This window comes from Chelon labrosus (genome assembly GCF_963514085.1).
Source record: "Chelon labrosus genome assembly, chromosome: 4".
Lineage (NCBI taxonomy): Eukaryota > Metazoa > Chordata > Actinopteri > Mugiliformes > Mugilidae > Chelon > Chelon labrosus.
The window spans coordinates 537,845-554,506 of record NC_140340.1 but is presented as its reverse complement, the minus strand read 5'-3'; the positions used below and the strand labels follow the sequence as shown (position 1 = coordinate 554,506).

At 42.5% G+C, this 16,662-nt stretch overlaps 1 protein-coding gene across 1 annotated transcript in view; it reads left to right on the top strand.

Annotated features, from left to right (window-relative positions):
* The window catches only part of LOC311486859 (E3 ubiquitin-protein ligase TRIM35-like), a gene marked incomplete at both ends in the record, with an annotated part of 117,544 nt that extends 101,462 nt beyond the window's left edge, over positions 1-16,082 (top strand). The window contains one exon of the mRNA XM_084542879.1: positions 14,939-16,082. Coding sequence (XP_084399005.1) covers positions 14,939-16,082 — 1,144 coding nt within the window. The remainder of the gene's footprint in view (positions 1-14,938) is intronic.
* Between the last annotated feature and the right edge of the window lie 580 nt (positions 16,083-16,662).

Below are 16,662 nucleotides of genomic sequence, written 5' to 3'. Positions count from 1 at the left end.
TGTACACAAAATGTAAGTGTTGAGAACAGATGCTAACAGTTACTAGCAGTTACAAGCTAACAAACTTAATGTAGGAAATGAAAATTCATAAAGAAAGGATGAGGGCGCTGGAGATATCAACATTTTCCACAGAAAATAACTTTAATCTTCATAATAATCTCCAGTGGAATATTTTTCTTTAACCAAATTGACAGAGTCACATTCACAGGAGAATAATCCTTAAAACCCACATCTCCACATTTCCATTGTTTTCAGATCCAGAGCCACAGAACGAGTCGTGCAGACGGCTCTAACAGTGTTACGCTGATTTATCACTGCGGCCGTCGCTCCTTCATTCGTCTGCAGGCTCAGATTCGTGGGTCTGTAAATGTTGGACCACATTTTCATTCATGAGAGCTGCTGCTTTTAGCATTATGCTGACGTCAAACCCAGAATGGATCATTTTCAGTCCTGTTCCTAACATACAGGTTTTATTATACCGTGCCGTTATTCTGACATTTTCAAGTAGTTTGTAGTTGTTAATATTTATGTGCTGACAGAAAGGAAGCATTTCAAAACAGAGTTGGATTCCCTGAAATAACTGAGCTTTGAAAAGCAACACAATCATGACTTCATTCATTGGTTCTATTAGTTCTGGCTGAAGATCTTAGTCTGGAGACACTTCTGAACAGATGGACTCTAATTAGGTCCTTAAATGAACTTGTAATCCAGGAGGTGCACCTACCTCACAAATATGTTCTATGGAATAACTATAATCAGTTTCATTTGTGAATGAATGTGAACTGAGCTTGAGCTTTCTGAGCAGAGGAGATGTTGAGAGGATGAAATATGTTAACTATGAAAATCATGTGATTAAATGTTTTAATCTATTGACAGACCTATTCATCCTTCATTCATTCATCTTGTTCTGTGAAGGGTCATGGGGGTCTGCTGGAGCCTATCCCAGCTGTCATTGGTCTAGAGGGGGGGTCCACCCTGGACAGGTCTCCAGTCTATCACAGGGCTAACACAGAGAGATACTCACACCTACGGCCAATTTAGAATCACCAATGAACCTAACCAGCATGTCTTTGGACGGTGGGAGGAAGCTGGAGAACCTGGAGAGAACCCACACAGACACAGGGAGAACATGCAGACTACACACAGAAAGGAACCAGTGGGCCTGGATTAGAACCCAGAACCTTCTGCTTGCTGGGAGGCATCAGTGCTAACCGCCACACCACTGTACCTCCCTGTTTATTCATCATATTATATATAATTCATTTAGTTTGCCTTTCTTTTGTTTTTGATTTATGTGTTTTTGAAAACTTCCTCCCAAATAAATGAAGTCATTTTTCTGTCTGCTGCTCAGTTTACAGTTCAGTTTTTTCTTGTTGAGACGATCAATAAACTCCCTGGACACCTGTGAGGCTGTGAGACCGTCCACATCTGGAGCACAGTAGAACAGGTTCTACATCTGAGCTGAGCTTTGTCCACCGTCATGACTCTGAACTCTATTTCTGTCCGTCTTCCTCCGTTGCCTCCACATCGGTTTTACCGTGACAATGGTGGAAAATGACGGTCGGCTCAGCAGCCATCTGTGTCCTGCTTCAGACGGACCCTCTGCAACCCTGACGGACCTCCGCAGAATGTTAATTAAGAAGGAGGCAAATTGTTGGAGTGAAATGGTCACAGATGGGAATGTCCAGCAGATATAATGGACCGGAATAATTACTGCTTCTTTCTCCTGCACCAGCCGTGTTGGTGGAGTTTTCTTCTGTTTATTTCCCAGTTGCTCAAGACTGAAACTTTATTTCCGTCTGCTGCAGGAGGCTGAACAGAATCACATGACCTTGGTTTGGGTGTGCAGGTAGTTTTGTCTTTGGGCGCTGCAGTGATGATCTGAATGTTCTGTCCTACCACTGTCCAGTTCTTCTGACTCTGACGGGTTGAGAGGTGAAATATACAAGATCTACAACAAAGAAATGCCACCACTCAAAGAGAAGACTTGTCTTTCTGCTATTTCAGCTCCAGATCATAACGAGTGATGGAAAACCACTCCACTGGAATGACTGTGTGAATGACATGGTGGATATAATATCTGCTGGAAGGTTTCTGCTGAATCATGAATATAGATATAAAACCAAATAATAAAATCAATGTGCAGCAGCAGCATGAATACAGACGAGGCAGCGGACTCAACTTCAAACTCAATTTTATCCCATACTTCTTCTTATCGGACACAAATCAATCCAAATGGATTTCAGCGCGTAGGCTAATGGAAACAAATAAAGTTTAGTGAAGGTAAATTCATCTGCAGGTTCAGGTCCACTAAATTCACTGCACCTAAAAATTAGTCACGAGAAACTCCAACAAATGAAAGTTGTGTCAAACTCAGCAACTTCTGCCTTCGGTCTAAAACTCACAAAGAATGTTTGTGCCGGAAGCAGCTTGAAGTTTTAAGCTCTTTACTCCCTGTACTAGTGATGAGAATAGAATAAAAATCTTTATTTATCCCAAATCAACAGAAGGAAATACTTCACAAAAAACATAACAACCTGCAGTTTTAAAAACGGTCACGTAAGACAAAGTTAACACAAACATTTACAACAACTCGGATGCTGTGGACAGCTGATACGGTTGATTAACAGAGAAAATATCTGCTGCACGAATGAAACTAATAAATCATAAATTATTGCAGTGATTCACATGCTTAGCAAGTCGTAGCCCAGAGCCCTTCAATTAACCGTAATGGGCTGCGTGCGTTTGATAATGTACTTAAAAAGCCATTCCTCCTCCACTGAGCGCTGGTCTTATTTACTACTCATTGATTTTAATGTCATAATGTTAAGACTGCAACCACTCATCCCACTTAACCCGAAGGAAGAGCAGCTAGTGAAGCCATCTGAGAGGAGAGCCAGAGTAGATCTGTGTGACTCACAGAAAGATATAATGATGGGTTTAAAACAGCAGCCGTGGGAGAGCGTCGACAGTGACTCAAACTCAGCGCTCCACGTTTTTCTGCTTTTGATGAATCGGTCGAAGGGAAACTCTGGAACTGGAGGCCGGAAGACTTTCATGCACAAAACCAAGAGGTTATAACCTGGAGATTTAATTAGAACAGATCCACTGTTGTTTATACCTTTTGACTTGAAGCTCCAGTGTTTACAGCTCAGTAATCAACACTGACCTGGGTTCACTGTGTTTCCCATGATGCACTGCAGGGAGGAAGTAAATGGAATTTAATGATTCTGAAAGATTCCAAATGTTCCCAGATGATTGAGGATCTTTCAGGATCAGGTTGAGGATCACGTTGAAGCTGGTTAACATGTAGAACCCGTTCATCAGATGACCCTGGGGGGCAGCAGGTTTGGTTTTTGCTCATGATGAATGGTTCACGTCATGTGTTGGTTGGACTGCAGCAGCCAAAGGTCAGAGTCTTTAATGCTGCAGCAATGAAATGATTAATCATCAGTAAGTGCAGCTTAAGTGGGCGCCTGGTAATAATGTGGAAATATCGACTCTCACAGTTACAACTGATTGATGGTCATTGATCGTCTGCGTGTCCTGTCGACGGACAGATTCTCTGATGAGACTTGTGATTAAATCGATAAACTATTGTGTGTTAATGAATGGACACGGTGGCAGCACAGGGGTCAGGACGCTGCATGCAGCCCTGCCGGTCCCACCGGGACGCTTAAAGGAGACGGTCTTACAGGAGACGCCTTCAGTTACCACAGCTGCTACAGATTTATCGGCAGATTTAGCTTTTTAGATGAAGTGGTTCCCTCTGTTCATTTGTCTCCATTTTATCTCTACTCTAACCAGCTGACCCTTTCACAACAACAAACATGGTCTGATACGATTGTTCTTACTTCTGTCACCTTGTATGACGACCAATAGGAGCACAGAGAGGAGTCACCATGGTGATGGTAAAGATCATTTAAATTAGACACAATTCCTGCACAATTTGATTCCAAGTATTGGTCTCTGAGGTGAGCACCTGCCTGGGTGACCACGAATACAGGCCTCTAACGTCACTGGAGTGGCTGTAGGTATCCAGAGGGTTAGCGGTTTGATCCCCGAATGAGCCACATGCCGAAGTGTCCTTGTGTCCATTTTAGTGAGCAGATCTCACGGTCAGAGGCTTTTTATTTTATGTGCTGTCCTTTCCAAACATGGTAAGATATTTCAGCTCGGTTCACCTGAATTTATTGAATTTATACACGTTCTGCTGTCAGGATGCATCACAGGAGACCACGTCTTTTAGGCGCTGTCACAGAGGTGGTAGATCAAACTATTTAGTAGAAATATTTTGAGATAATGATCAGAGCGTCCTCAACATTAGTGTTATTTCTGTGTCCAAAGAAGGAATAATTAAAATAGAACCTGGTTGGTCTCAAACTCTCAGCCCATGATTCATTTAAGAAAACCCAAATCCAAGCAGCAAGATTCAAACACAATCAATGAGCGATGAGGAGGGGTTCCTTCACTGAGTGATGACCTTCACATCACGCTTCCTGTCTGCTTTTCAGACTTAATCTCAAAGGACTGACTTCATATCAATACATTGACTCATATGAGCCTTGGGGTAGTCCCAGTGGATGAACTGTCCGTGATCGAGGCTGGAGACTCTGTGTATTTTATTGGTTCAGTTTTCTGATTGTTAAAAGTAAGGCTTCATCTGGTCCCATAAATCCACGTATAACTTCAGACATAACAGCTGAACCTCTTGTAGCTGATCATGAACAGAGCAGCAACCATTCAGTGAGGAACTGACTGGAGGAAGATTAATCTGTGATTCTTTTAAGAGTCATTTCTTTTCTGTTTAGAGTGAATTTTAAATTCTGCTTTGATGTCTGGACTACCTGGAGGTTTGCAGCAGCCCCTCAGTCGTAAGATTTAATCCTGTGATTTGTTTCTGTTGACTCAGACTTTCCATTTTCTTCAGGACAATTCTCCGAGCTCACAGAATTGAGTTGTTTTCATATTGTAAACACAAATTTCAAATTCATTTTCATGATGCTGATATAGATGTGTCTGAAGAGGAAGTAGCAGCAGATAGAAACATCTTCAACTCTTTGATTTAGGAAAAGATGATGTTTGGAGTTGATCTGGAACCGGAAACCATTTCTGCCACAAAGTTTGCAGACAGGGAAGTTGGTCTGTACAGCATGTACGCTGTGTGCTAAGCATCTAAACCTTATGTAAAATGAAGCGCCACGCAACATTTACATCAGTCATCTAAACAGAAACAGATGGAACCCAGAACAACACCCAACATCAAATATTTAATAGAAGAAAGTTACTCTGGAGTCTCTCAGGTGGAAAATTATGCTCAACTAAGTGGCTCTGATTGGTTGGAGGATGCAGGGGTATTTTACCTTCCTGCCTTCATTGCTGCTTAGATGTCGGTTTGGTGCATCTGGACCTGAAGGATCTCCTCCACCTGGAAACTGCTCAAAGATCTCAAGAACTTCAGGTCCACTGGAACCATTTAATTTCTTCCTACAGGACTATACTAACATTCAATTAAACCCCCCGACAGACTGTGAGTTGCATCGTTGTCCTTTTGGTGCTTCCACTAAAGACCACTTCAAGAACTCCTGCAGAAGTCTGGAGGACTGCTGGAGCTAGAGACGTAAAATATCTCAAGATCAGCTGGAAACATCTTTAAAGGTTGTTGCTGCAATCAGAGAAACTGAAGCATTGTGGAGTCCCAGTAGGCGAAGAAGAAACCTCCAGGTCTGAAACATGAAGCCAAACCCTGCAGTTCCTCCATCGTCCACCAGTGAGTCAGTCTCCATAAACCTGATACTAGAACTAATGTCCCCATTCATGATGAATGTTTCTAGAACTCATCTGTTTAAAATAGACCGAGGATTAAAGTTCTGATGAATTAAGGGGCGTGGCCTTTTTGACATGCGGTTGTCCTCACCGCTAGCTGTCTTTAGCTTCAGCCTCCATCATGCTCCACCTCTCTGACCATTATTGAATCAGTTTGTTACTTCATTTCATCAGTTTGCTCTGAAGATAAGTTGCCATCAGGAGTCAACGGCGATTAAAACCGTCTTCTATGTAACTGATTTACCTACAGCTTCCTATCGTCCTGCTGGTTAAGCCAGGTTTGAGTTCTTGATTTTCTCTCCCTGAAGCAGCTCTGGTGAAACATTGTTTGCTTTTTCTAAAGGCTCTCGGTCATTGTGTGCTTTCAGAAGAGTTGCGGCGCCGTCTCTCAGCGGTAATGATGTTTCTGGGGCTGAGGAAGGATTTACCGGATCATCTGTCCAATGAAGACGCCAAACAATGAGCATCAGGCTGAACTCTTCATGTGGTGGCATTAAAGTCCATCCTCCTCCTGGCTCCTTGTTTATTCCTTCAAAGGCCCTTTTCTTCTTTCCTTTACTTTTTCTTTATCGTTCTCTGCCTCCAAGTATCTGGGTGTCTACTTATTTACACCCCACTGCCGCCTCCTTTTACTCCTGTTTACTTTACAACTTCTTAATGAGGCACAGACTGAGACACGTTTAAATTCACATACAAGGAATCTGAGCACACAGATGCTACATCTCTGCAAAGACGCAGGAATCCGACACATGCACCACTTGACTGCTGTTATTTGGTTCCTCTGAAACAGAAATGTCAAATTTTACACACGTTATCACCTCTGTATTATTTATTTAAAAGGAGGATTGACTTATTGGTCATAAACTCACTTTAAAACATAACATCAAGTGTTTCATATCTGATCCAAGAGTTTCTGAGAAGCTCTGCTGCACCCACATCATTGATACTTACCAGAAAAACCTGTTGTAAACAATCTGATCCTCATCATCTACCTCCTGGTGGATCTATCCTTGCTTTCACAATCACTAGCTTTTGGCAGCCATTTCCAATATGGCCGCCTTCATGGATGTTCTAGTTTCTTTTCAGTGAAATCTGTTATTTTTAAAAGGTTCCACTAATAATGTTGTTACTGACATTTCAGTATGAATATTTCCTTTATTGAGACAACCAGTGATCACTTCATTCATTCTACATTATAGAACCCCATGTTTAAAAGCTGTAGATCAAATGTGATATAGCAGATATATAGTCATCTGATGATGCTAAATCTATCAATGAACTGGTGATATGTGTGAGGAGGAATCAACTCTTCCCCACTGTTGTGTTCCTGGTGGATCTTTCATTCTCTTCTTCTGGTTACCTTCCAGAGATCAGATGTTTTTATCAGACGGGAAGGTCACCACCTCATCCTCCCTCTCATTCATGTCTCTGTGGCTTTACCTTTTCATTTCTCTCTCTATCTGTCTGCCTCCCACTCTTCTCATCGCTGCTGACCTCCTCTGCTCCAGGTATAAAACCAAGTCCTGTTCCATTAGTTCCTGACAGATGGCATCACTTCACCTTCCTCCTCTCACAGCCTTTGTTTCTCCTCTATCAGTCTTTCCCTCATTAATGCTGAACTCAAACTCAGCACCTGACATGTATCAAATGAATCTGGTTTCCTGAAAAAACATTTTTCTTGTTGCTGTTTGCTTAAACAGAAGAATCGAATTAATGAGTCTTAAGTAACTCAAAGACAACATCACATTTAGAATTTAATTAGATAGAAGAAGATCACGACTCCAGCAGCACTTGTAGTGGATGGAACCGACAGGTATCAAGAAGGGTCATCAAGAAACCTTGGCAAAAACATCTAGCATGTACCAGTCGTATACAGCACATACCTGTATATACTGAATATGGGCCACCTGTCATGTGGTATCGGGCCAGTCAATCACATGCAGACCAGCCAGGAGACACCTGGTCTTTGTGGTTCTGTTCTGAGGAATGGGCTAAAATTCCTCCAAGCTGCTGTAGACCACTGATCAGCAGTTACCAGAAACATTTAGTTACAAGGAGGTCACAGCAGATACTGGAAACAAGGAGGACATGATATGAACACATGATTGACTCAACTAAATAAACACACAAGTCAAATATTTCTGTTTCATGTGTTTGATTGGGTTCTCTTTGTCTACTTTCAGGACTTGTGTGAAAATGTTTTAATGTTACAAAACTTTAAAGCAGCTCTGTCGATGTATGTGATTGGTTGTTATTATTTAAAGTAATTCTGTTTTACTTCCTACTTGCTGTATTTCTTGATGAAAGCCATGAGCAGAAACGTGTCAGCCTAATAAGGTTCTTCTAAATCTTCTATATATCTTGTGCTCCTCTATGCACCTTGGTAATAGATGAAGTTTCACCGGAAATACAACTTTTCTCAACAGAATTGAATGAACTTGACATAAATTTAGACTCTATGAACATAACTGAACATAATCTGGTGTTTTTTGTCCTTCTGGGAACGAGCTGCTTGTTGTTGTCACATCCTCTGGGGCTTGTTGCTTTCCTGGAGGCAGCTCGTGAGATTCCCAGAACCTACAGCACACCGACTCAGACCGTCCAGCTGAATTCATCTTCTCATCCAGTTAACGTTCCTGATCATGCTACATTAGCTTAGCTTGTTGTAACTGCTCAGTGGTTTGTTGTCGATAGCATCACATGAAAGGAAGGAGCTTGTCATTAACGGCACTACAACCAAGCCTGATCAGGAGCTTTTGGAGGAACTTTGCTCTGAAGAATCTTCCTTGAATGTTTTTGCCGTGTTTCTAGTTTCAATCTCATTTCAGTTTAATTTGATCATGGAAACGTCGTTACAGTCAAATATCAAATGAGTTTCCATCTGATGTTATTCCAGACTGAAATGATTCTGTCAGATTAAAAAGATGAAGATCATCAGAGTGAGAGCAGAAAGTCCCATATCAACATCAATAGATATGATTTCATGTAGAGTAGTCTTCAACAGTCTTGAGTTGGTTCAGTCAGACGCTGGTCAACTTTTGGAGGACAGCTGCAGTTACCATCTGGACGTCAGTATTTAGATTACAATCTACATCTCACTGTATACATATAATGAATATGATCATAATAATAATAATAATAATAATAATAATAATAATGAGGATGCTTTGAGCTGATGATTAATGTCCACAGCTTCAGGTCACATGGTCAGGATTATAATCATTAGACTGATTGCATCAAAGACAGGCCTGCTATAGTATTACTGCTAGTGTAACTCACGCTGCAGAGACATGAATCTGTTTAGGTTTTGATGCCTCAACATGATTTTTCTGAACATAACGTGACCAGTTTAGTTACTGATGGAGGAAGAGTTGGTCCTCCTCCCCTGAGAGCGGATGAAACAGTCCTCAGCTTTAATCCTGACCACGCAGGTAGGAGGGATTTAAACAGCTGACCCCAGATCAGCGTTCAAATCACACCTGACCTTCTACTCTAATACCCATAATTCCTCCCTGCACCTGGAGTCTCTTCACAGCGACCTGATCGTGCTGTCACGAGACGCTCTCTAAGCTCCTCTTTTATTCATGATGCTGGAGCTCAGATCTTCATCACAGCGTTTAGAACAAACGTCTGAACCTGTAATGATCACGAGCTTCAGAGGACATCCCACCGGCCTGCTCGTTGCAATCACATCTAACTGGAGCAGCTGACATCACAATCACTGAGGATGACTGCAGGAAGCTGGTGACACCGTGTACTTTGTCTTAAAGTCCAAACTGAAAGATACTGTGTCAGTAGAGTTACCACCATGTGGACTGAGTGTATGACCCACTGATGATTTGTGGCGTTAAAAGGTTCCTCATGTTTCACTTTAATTTTATTCTGAAGTAGTCAACAGGAAGTGCATTGTGTCAGCTGTGTTGAGCTTAAACATGCCTCTACAAAATAAGATTATTGCATACCTGCCAACTTTTCAAAAAACCTTGGAGTGAGGTTTTGTCGTGGGTGACCAAAATTATGCCGTGCACGCAGTCACACAAATTGGTGGCTCAGATATAAGATAATTGGAATTAATTTGATGTTGTACCCATGTTGTACCCTGCATTCTGGTGGTTTGTGGGGAGGTCCAAATTTTGGATTAAGTAGATGTGGTTTCCAGCATTCTAGTGGATTTTTGGGCGGTCTGCTAAAGATGTGCAATACCTGAACTTATTCTGATTCATGTTCGGCATCATGACTTATAGGTCTTAGTCTGTAGACTTGAGCTTAACATTCAACCAGAAAACTATCGGTGTGCCTAAATGACAATAAAGCCTTATTCATAGATCAGTGTTTAAGATTTGACCTAGGTAGGTTGATTGATATTTTGATTAAAATGGTATTAAACTAATTCTTAACTACAATTATATTCTTAAGAGCACTTAATGATTTATGTTCAGCCAAAAACGACACAACATTAGTTAGGGAGGGACATTATTCTTCATTCAAAGTCTCCCACCACATGGTCCATCAGAGACAAATAAAGTGCAACAAATAAAGTGCTTAAACAGTACAACTTTTTCAAGCAATAAAACAGATGAATGCATTACAAAAATAGCTAAAATGAGGCACAATCAGTATCAGATGCAGATCAGAAGCTGGGTAAAGTCCTTGTCTATGATCTGTGTGCATGGTTATACTGGCCTAGTCTCAGCTCAGATTCTCTTCTTTATCAGACTTCTCAAAGTAGTTTCTGGTTTCTCCTGCTGTCCTGGCGGTCTCTGTATCTCTTCTTCTGTCTACTTCGGGGTGCAGGCATAGATAGTAAAGGGGTGCACTGCAGGTGTAGCATAGCGCAAAGGTTCAGGGGCGCTGATCAGCGCCATCTACCGTCGTGGAGTTTGAAAAGGAACGGAAGAGTCTCGGACAAAGATCGGATTTTTTTTTTTGCGTGAGAAATTGGATGTGTGGCGTGAGTGCGTGTGAAAACAGGCAAAACCGTGTGTCACACGGAGAAAGCGTGAGAGTTGGCAGCTCTGTTATTGTTAGAGGCCAGATTATGTTCTTTATTTGTACATTTGTAGACTAATATTCCAGAGAGCTGTATGCTGGTACTCATTGAATGTAAAATAAATACATAGACTACTTACAGTCACTACTACTCCTGTTTAGCATCATGCTAACAGTGTGGGAAACCCCATAGTAGACTGGCTAGGCTAGCAGAGGTAGCATCAGACCAGCTTTAAAGATGTGACAGGAGCATTAACAAATCTGCAACATAACCAAGGAGCAAACCTTGGTCTGTTTCTGACAGGAGGTCAGTTTGAGATTTGTCAGGAGCAGCCTAGGTGAGCTGTTAGATGAGGAGCTGCACACCTCCAGCTTCTCAGGAAACATCTTCTAAACATCATCTGTGCAGCAGAATCTCTCAGGATGATGGAAAACGATCAGTTATTGTCTGACCAACCATGGTAGCAGTTATCAGCAGTAACTACTGGTGTCATCAAATCAGCCAGGATGGAAATGTTTCTTGATGAAGCTAAAATCCGTCTCCTCCTTCTTCTTCTCCTCCTCCAATTATTTCCAGCAGATCTGATGCTCCTTGTCAGTGAAGTTCTAAATGAATCTTGCCTGGACAATGTCCACTCTTCTGTATTTTTCACGTGAGACGTGAGTTTCCTCTTCCGTCATCCCTCCATCCAGCCCTCCCTCTCCTTCCTTCCTCCCTAAGTAAAGTCATAATTCACCGTCTATGTGACGTCTAATTACCGCTGCGTGTTTACCGACTGTGTCAGGGATTGGGTTTTTTTTTGTAATTCAAATAAGCCTTTACAAGTGAACCACTGGGACGTGACGTGTAGTCTGCTCTATAATCCTGAAAGAATTGTTTACCTCAGACAATGAGGGGAGTGATTGTCTCGCAAGAGCAGCAGAGCTCGTTATTGGGGTGGTATTAAAAGGGAAGGAGCAACGAGTTTAGTGAGGGAGAAGCCAGGATACGATTTATTTAAAGACAGTAAGTGAACGTCTTGCAGTTGGTCTGTTTAATGGAGGAAAGTCTCCTGCTCTTCACAGCTGAGATAAACAGACTGATTCTGATGTTAAATCTCTTTGGACGTTGTCTTCCGTTGACAAAATGATGTAAAACTCAAACATGATTATAACAAAATGAAGCAGAGTTTAGATCTGAGATCTGATCTTTACAATGCCACTTAAAAGTCTTTGCTTCCTCCAGAATTTTCTACATTTCTGCATAAACTTACTCAAAGATCAGCTGATTTTGACACAAGTCCTGAAATTAGACAGAAAGAACCCAGTCAAACAGAAATATTATATTTGTTTATTCCAGTAAATCAATCATGTGTTCATATCATGTCCTCCTTGTCTCCAGTATCTGCTGTGACCTCCTTGTCACTAAATGTTCCTGGTAACTGCTGATCAGTGGTCTACAGCAGCTTGGAGGAATTTTACCCCATTCCTCAGAACAGAACCACTTCAGTTCTGAGATGTTGGTGGGTTTCCTCACATCAACTGCTTGCTTCAGGTCCTTCCACAACATTTCTATTGGATTAAGGTCAGGACTTTGACTTGGCCGTTCCTAAACATTCATCTTGTTCTTCTTACCCTGATGCTTCTCCACTATCCTTCCAGTTTTTAATAATGCCTTGGACAGTTCTTAACCCAGTTTTAGTAGTTTCTACAATCTCCTTAGATGTTTTCTCTGCTTGATGCATGCCAATGATTTGACCCTTCTCAAACAGACTAACAGGATGTGTCTTTAGACATGGTTGTTTAAGAAACCCATGCAGTAATTATCCAATAGGAGGCTCCTACCTGTTTGATTAGTTAAATCCATGTGGAGACTTGTTTTTTTGATCAGGCAGTGTAGTTATAAATGCACATTGATCAGTTAAGAACAGTAACGCATGACTTCATCTGAGGAAGTGTTTTTATTGTCTGTGTGACAGGAGGACAGAGTTAAAGTGAAGAGATTAAAGAAGAAGAAACGTGCGGATGAAAAGGAGGAAATAACAAAACACAAAGGGAGTCGGAGAGGAGTAACGACATGCTGTGACTTCTCCTAGTTTCTGTGCTCTGGGCTGCGTGACTGTCCCTTCCTCCCCTCAGCGGGGGTGTTAGCCATGATGAGATGAGGCCGGGGGCGGTAGCTGAGACAGCAAACGGGGGGGGGGGGAGCCAGAGTATGAGAAGAGGTGTGGATAAAGGGTGAAAATCTGGAAAGAGATGAATGGAGGTGGTTGGCGTTTGGAAGTAGATGAGTGAGAAAGGAAGAGGTGGAAGTGCAAATGCCGAGAGGGAGTGGATGATTTCGTGCAAACTAGCAAAGCCTGAGCTGCATCGGTGTGAAAGAGGGAAAAGAAGTCGGGGAGGAGGAGGGGGGGAGGAGGGGGAGGCTTGCAGGGACTGACGCATGAGAGAATCCTGAGGAGCCTCCAGGCAGACTTCCACCAACGGAGGGTGAATTCCTGCAGCCTGACGCCATGGCAACGCCACGCAGAGTCAAGCTTGTGAAGCTGTGGCGACACATCGGACTCATGAGCCACCGAGCGCCACCGACTCAGAGCCGTGACCTGCCGTCCAAACTGTGCTGTGAACAAACAACGAGAGCGAAGTGGAAATAATTTCCTTGGTTTGAACCAGCAAACAGCTCTGTCCTCCTCAGAAACCAAAAGCCCCGGGAGGTTTCTGCTCTTAAACTGCAGCCTCTGACTTCATGACCTGACGTCGGCCAGCATCTGCTCTGCTGAAATAACCTCGGATGTGACACTAGCGCCCTGCTAGCTGCTGCCAACACCGACCCCGTGGTTTGATCTGTGCTGAGGAATTTGCCCTGTGGCGATCAATAAACTATCACATTAATATTTTTATCCTCTGTCCCACAAGCTCACTGCGGTAAGGAGACATGAGGACACACTGCAGCCACCACACACTCCATACAAACCTCAATACAGCTCCAGTGTGAAGCAGAATATTCACAGTGGCTTCTTACTAAACCCGACTGAGTTGAACTGTTTCTATTCACTCTAAAGAAAAGGATCGGGTGAGATTACTGTGCTTCTTAAAAGTATTTGCGTCCCTCAGAATTTTCTTCATTTCTGCATAAATCTGTCCATGAGCTGAATGTGAAGAGAAACTGGGTCATGCAGCAAGACAACGAGCCCAAGAACACAAGTGGTTCTACAAAAAAACGGTTAAAGAAGAACCAGATGAATGTTTAGGAACGGCCAAGTCAAAGTCCTGACCTTAATCCAATAGAAATGTTGTGGAAGGACCTGAAGCAAGCAGTTGATGTGAGGAAACCCACCAACATCTCAGAACTGAAGTGGTTCTGTTCTGAGGAATGGGCTAAAATTCCTCCAAGCTGCTGTAGACCACTGATCAGCACTTACCAGAAACATTTAGTTACAAGGAGGTCACAGCAGATACTGGACACAAGGAGGACATGATATGTAATATATAATAATATAATAATATAACATGATTCATTTACTTCAATAAATGAGAACACAGGTCTAATATGTCTGTTTCATGTGTTGACTGGGTTCTCTCAACTTTCAGGACTTTTTCATTTTTATGAAGAAATGTAGAAAATACTGAAGGATGCAACAACTTTTAAGCAACTCTGTTTATATCAATATACACATAAACAGACTGGAGCAATTCACTCCACAACTTAAATGCCTTTAACTGATGCTTCTCTAAGATAAAATACTTTGGACTGAAACACTCCCCTGACTAACGGGTCCAACTACATTTATCAGAGGACATCTGGTAAAGCTCCGCCCCCTCACCTGATTTACCTGAGAAAAACCAGGAAACAGTTTATTATTGTGTGAGACCACAGAGAGACACAGACGATCAGATTCACCTTCAGACCAAACTAACACCTTCCTCTGAGTGAGTCCAGCTACAGGAGAGAAAAGTGGAAAACTACAACACTGCTGCTTCAAGCTGCTGAATCTCCACACACTGAAGGTGAGTTTGACCAAAAACAGGACTCAAAGTCAAAGGAAGTTTCAGGGAAGTTAGTAGAAGATGGAGGAGAGCCATGACTGACTGGACTTTGTGTCTGCTGTGTTTCAGCTTCACTCAGAGACTAAATGGCTTCCAGATCAGAGGTGGACGATCTCTGCAGTCTGCACTTGGAGAAACTCAAACTCTTCTGTCTGGACCATCAGCAGCCAGTGTGTGTCGTCTGCAGAGATTCAGAAATACACTCCAACCACAGTTTCAGGCCCGTTAATGAAGCTGCACGACAGCACAAGAAGAACCTTCAGGAAACTCTGGAGCCCTTAAAGGAGAAGTTAAAGGTTTGTGAAGAAGTTAAAGTGAAGTTTGATGAAACAGAAAAACACATCAAGGTCCAGGCCCGACACACAGAGAGGCAGATTAAGGAGCAGTTCAAGAAGCTTCACCAGTTTCTAGCAGAGGAAGAGGAGGCCAGGATGGCTGCACTGAGGGAGGAAGAGGAGCAGAAGAGTCAGATGATGAAGGAGAAGATGGAGACTCTGAGCAGAGAGATAGCAGCTCTTTCAGACACAGTCAGAGCCACAGAGGAGGAGCTGAGAGCTGAAGACGTCTCATTCCTGAACAACTACAAGGCTGCAGTGGAAAGAGTCCAGCGCTGCCCCCTGCTGGATGATCCACAGCTGCCCTCAGGAGCTCTGATAGACCAGGCCAAACATCTGGGCAACCTGACCTTCAACATCTGGAACAAGATGAAGGACATGGTCTCCTACACTCCTGTCATTCTGGATCCAAACACTGCTGGAAGAAGACTGATCCTGTCTGAAGATCTGACCAGTGTGAGAGAAGGAAGTAAACAACATCTTCCTGATAATCCAGAGAGGTTTGATTCTTACTGTTCTGTCCTGGGTTCTGAGGGCTTTAACTCGGGGACTCACAGCTGGGATGTTGAGGTTGGAGATAACACAGGATGGATACTTGGTGTGTTAGCAGAGTCTGACCAGAGGAAGGGATACATACTCTCTGGATTGTGGGGAATAAGGTCCTTTAAAGGTGAATATTCAACATGGTCACCACCAGATCCGCCCACTGATCTGTCAGTAGAGAAGAAGCTCCAGAGGATCAGAGTGAATCTGGACTGGAACAGAGGAAATCTGTCGTTCTCTGATCTTGATACTAACACACACATACACACCTTCAGACACACTTTCACTGAGAGGATGTTTCCATACATTAACACTGTAAATAAACTACCAGTGAAGATATTACCAGTGAATCGGACCAGTTAGAGATAAACAGGATTTCTTTAAAGGAAAAAGTTGAATGAATTTAAAAAGCACTTGTCCTCTTGTCTCATTATTCTAAAGCTGTGTTTCTGTTGCTTTTCCTCATGTTACAATATAGAATTGGTTTATTCAACAAATTTCAGATCAGGAAGGCTGGCTCTATCATTGGCTGCAGACAGGAAACATTTGAAGTGTTGGTGGAGAGGAGGACAATCAACAAACTGTTAGCAATCATGGATAACCCTGACCACCCTCTCCACCACACAATAGACAGACAATGAAGCAACTTCTCCAGAAGGTTCAGACAACTTCATTGTCTCAAAGAACGCTACAGGAAATATTTCTGTCTCAAGCCATCAGTCTGTACAACTTCTCCTCTGTGTGTGAGAGATGACACTGGACTGGACTTATTTTTGTTATATATTATGTATAGTATGCTGAGAGCCTGCACATCAGTGAAATTTCTCAGTTTGGGGTTAATAAAGTGTCTGTCTGTCTATGACAATAAAAAGGGAAAAGTGTTCAGACTTGGCTTCATTATTTCTGAAATACAGATTTGTTGAAATGTAACAACACTCAGACT